At 33.2% G+C, this 4729-nt stretch overlaps 1 protein-coding gene across 1 annotated transcript in view; it reads left to right on the top strand.

Moving 5' to 3' along the window:
- LOC108754132 overlaps positions 1-4729 on the top strand; it is a 94439-nt gene that overhangs the window by 58930 nt on the left and 30780 nt on the right. Inside the window, exon 2 of the mRNA XM_018496225.1 lies at positions 4461-4564. Within this exon, the coding sequence (XP_018351727.1) occupies positions 4461-4564 (104 nt within the window). The remainder of the gene's footprint in view (positions 1-4460; positions 4565-4729) is intronic.

Below are 4729 nucleotides of genomic sequence, written 5' to 3'. Positions count from 1 at the left end.
ATATATATATATATATATATATATATATATATATACATATATTCCTATATATACATTTTCAGATATATCAGATATATCATATATATATATATATATATATATATATATATATTCAGATTAACAAAAATCTTGTAATTTAAAAAATGTTACAATATTTGTTTAAATTAACAAATATTTATTTAACAGTCGGTGACCGTTACATTTAATTGAATCAACTAATATTTGTTTAAAACAGCAACTTTTTTTCTAGTGTGTGATATCACTGATATCACCATTAGTTGATACCAATAGTCGATGGATTCTAGCAACTGGTATAAATCGACTAGTTCTCTTTGAATGTCTCGTAGACGCTTCTATGCTTGCAATAACACGCTTCGCGGAAATGTTACTGTACGTAGACTTGTGATTTTTTTTTATGTGCGGCAATTTAAATAAATTATACGCTGAGATAAGACCGTCGGTATCCTGTCGATGTATGAGGCTTATTGTCGCAAATCGCGAACGCTATGTCGCGCTCGGTTCGTATCGTAACGACATCGTAAACTCGGTGTACGCATTACAGCATAATTAATCTTCACGCGACTAATATAGCACAAGATCAGGCTCGTAAAAATGAAAAGTATAAACACGTGTAAAATATAATCGATGTTTGTGTGTGACATCGCGACCTGTGTTACACGCCAAATAATTCTGGCTGTCTCTATCGTCCTTATCTTCTCTTAAATTGTGTAGCATTAACATATCTGAGACCTCTACTCAAATGATAAATCATAAACATTTTTAACGACTTTGATAGTTTTTAAAATACATGTAGCAGTCAAACATTTAACGAGAAATAATGTATTTTATCACTAAAATAATATAAAAATATCTATAAAGAGGTATGTATAATATTATAAAAAAAATAATTGTTAAATCATAAAATAATTAACAGTAAAATGATAATAAAATTTTATTAATATCTACTATAATTTGATACTAAAATGGAAAGTATAATAATATCACAGTAATGTATTAACGTCAATCATGGTTTTTTTTTAAAGTGCAAGATCAAGTATAATTAAAATGTATAATTACTTCTTAATCAATCATTATATTATGCATTACGTGCTACAATTACGAAAAGAAATAGAAAATGTACTTTGAAATAGTATTATAGGATAGCTTTTTTTAATTCCGTATGCTATCTTGCTATTAACTATCATGTATACCACATTTTCTTATTATTTTTCTTATAATATACGGGTTCGATGTTTTGTATAATTGCGTATTTCTATTGCTACAATTCTTTTAATAATTCCTTCAACATACTAAGTGAAATCATGTTAGAACACAGCACGCAATCTTGTTGTATCTCCTAGAAAACTTTTTGAATTTATACGTTTTTGATTAATCACGTCAATACTAATTAATAATAACTTATAAGTCGATTCCTCAAAAATATAATTAGAAATTATATATCTGGATATATCATTTTGTCATAATCATTATCATGTAATACCTGATAATTTTATCTCATTAATCACTCGAGGATCAGCGATTACCAGCGAATCATAGCAGTATAGGCAATATTGTTGCTTTACAACACGGTTTTCTCCGCGAAACTCCTCATTCTGGCTGCGTTAAATTCTCTTTTAGGATGCTCATTAACATTACTTGCGCTCTTGTACCGTTTACAGCAGACGAGTAAAACGACCATGTGTGAACCTTTTCTTTTCCGTACTTATACGCCTTACACGCCTTGAATATCTTAACCGCGGATACCGATCACATACTCTAATAACAGAGCCGCGCGAGCTGCTATCATCATTGATTTTCCGAAGTGGTGAGTTACACTTAATCGAAGCGTTTCCGATCATAAAAAGAGCTATTCCTAATTAATGCTGCGCTGATAAATATGCAGAAACCGAACTCGCATCTTCGCAGTTACGTGATTCCAGTCCGACGATCGTTGATTTGAAGCTGAAGCCGCGATATCCAGAGATCAAGAAAACGTAAGATAAAAAAACATACATCTCGCGGTTGTAAATGCAGATAAAATAAAAGAAAAAAAAATAGAAGACAAAAAGAATTAAATTCAGATTTTGAATTTTTGTTCAATTTAAACTGTATGATAAATAATATTTCGTTTATTTTTTATTACGAAAATTCAGTTCGCGAAAAATTAAATTATTTTAGATGATTAATTTATATCGTTTGACGATTACTAGTAACATCGTATTATTAACATCGTAACGTGCATTAATAAAAGTTGACTCTAAATTTTTTGTCAAAAAATAATTATCTATTTTTTTTCTGTAAATTCTGTAATAACTTTTATTCTAGTTAAATGGGCCATTAACTAGAATATTTACTGCGCGTTCAGCATATTAAACGGTGCTATGTCTCATAGAAATAATGCGTAAGTCGCTTCTTAAAAAACCGCAAATATATATATGAGATATTTATGTCTTCATGCATAAATCTCGTTAGAGTAAATGACTAGCATACCGATACATCTTCCCATGTGACAGCATGTTTAATCGCGATGACAGCAACATGTTGAATGCTAGAAAATGGTAGAGACACTCAAGCCAGTCTGGCTAATCATCCATAAAATTAACCTGCGCGATTTCTTATCAATTAAAATTAATTTTAATTGATAAGAAATCGCGCAGGTTAATTTTATGTTTTAAATGTTGATTTTTTAATTACAAGAAGTTAAATACCGTGAAATAGATACATGTTGATAAAAAAATGTATAATTATAGATAAAATACATTAATATTTTTCTCTTGACGAAAGCTATTATTAAAAATTCACGTTTTGTCGAAAGTAAAACTTGCGAACGCCCTGGTAAAAATGTATGCAGTTTTTCTAGACACCTAATCAGTTACTATCTAATATACTGTATTCTCATTAGTTGTGCCAATATTGAGTAGGAAATGAATAAGAACTTGATAGAGTTTTATTCACTTCATGAGCAGTTCGTTAGCTTATTAATCAATTTAATATTTATTATTTGTTCTGTTTCTATTCAGTAAATTTTGTATGCAGTACTGCAAACAGAGCATTACATCCTGATTGGGATCCTAAGTAGTTTTCCTTCTCAGTTACTAGACAGAAGTTGGTATAACTATTTAATAACTGTTCACATAAAATGCATGAAATTTCTACCAGGGCGATAACATGGCAGCATGTCACTCGCGATTTCCGCACTCTCGCGTTGAAGCTTAATTACCCGGCTTTTTACGCGAGTGCACGCAAACCATGCACCGCATTCGTCTTATTATTTCACAATATCAAAAGGGATTAAGAGAGCAAGCAATGAATTACCGCGATGAACACCCTGTATTTAGCGTGCGAGCCGCGTAGTTCGCGTCCGGGTGGAGATAAGTACGCGATCGCGTTCGTTTTGCGATGCGAGATTGTCACGCACGTCTTTTAATGTTACGTGCCGGCGTATCCCGGGAACTATATTGAGAAATTAAAATGATTACACTATGTAAGCACGTACTCCGTCAGTGTATGAGCGGAATGAGCGACGCGATCTATGAGCCGAACATTGTATACGCTTCTCCGCCGAGAAATCCCAGAACCAAAAGAAAAGAAAGAAGAAAACCGACAGTTCCTGATAATTCATTTCATTTACCAGACTTGCATTTAAGTGCGCACGATCGCGTACGGTTTACGACGCTAGATCGTGTCACGCACGTCTTTAATACGCACCCTACGCGTTCCGTATCTATAGAGAAGTGGCTTTGAGGAATTAAGATGATTACACTAAGCGTCCTATACTCAATACGGAACTGTGGCCGACCTATCAAGCGCAACAGGCTTCGCATTTCTCTTGGGGAAAAAAAATTTGAAATGGATAAAAATCGATCATTATTTCCTGAAAACGCTCATCTCATTTACTAGTCGCGTCTCTTTAGGACATTACGCGGGATATATCCCGTTTGCAGTAAGACCGGCGTCGTATGCGATGTCACGCCAAATGGACGCTAAAGACGGACTTTAGTGTTACTCCGATGCGTAATTTTCGCTCGACGACAAGTTTATCCATAGTATAAAATACCGATTCGTCGATGTTGCATGTCTCCGTATCACCGCGAATTGCAACTTTGCTTTACGACTTTATTCATCAAAGCCAGACGCGAATAGCTTCGAACATTGAACGCTCGAGATAAATGTCATAAATTATGGGTGGGATTGAAAATACGTATTCATAGTGCCGAAGATTGTATCATTAGAGAAAAAAAGGATCTTCAATAAGCAGCAAGACTGACAAAATAAAATTAAACCACAAATTAAAACATTTGAAAAACCTGTTCCTCGCCCGTCCAATTATATACACGATTAATTTCGACAGATTATATTCGTATTAAAATGCTTATGAGATAGCGTCATAATAAAAATGCATTTAGGAAAAAAAATTTTGATAATTGAATGTTAACTGTCGCCTCTGTTTTCTTTTTCAGCCATCTTTCAAAGGATATCAACGTCAAGAGGACAACTAAGGATCCAAAGCATGGCAACCTGCCTTTTCGTGTGTATGGATTCTTGCGGTTTACTTTACGGCTCGGTAAGTAAAGCTTTCTTCGTTTTCACTGATACGAAAACGTTTCGTAAAATATGGGAAAATTCAAAATGCAGAAAATCATATTCCACGTAACTCTCTTTTTTACCTACTTTCTTTACCATAAACGTTACGAACGATAACAATTATAAATTATTAATAAATATATAA

The sequence above is a fragment of the Trachymyrmex septentrionalis genome, unplaced genomic scaffold, assembly GCF_001594115.1.
Source record: "Trachymyrmex septentrionalis isolate Tsep2-gDNA-1 unplaced genomic scaffold, Tsep1.0 scaffold76, whole genome shotgun sequence".
NCBI classification, from domain to species: Eukaryota; Metazoa; Arthropoda; class Insecta; order Hymenoptera; family Formicidae; genus Trachymyrmex; species Trachymyrmex septentrionalis.
The sequence above is the reverse complement of the archived record's forward strand: the minus strand, read 5'-3'. Positions and strand labels throughout refer to the sequence as shown.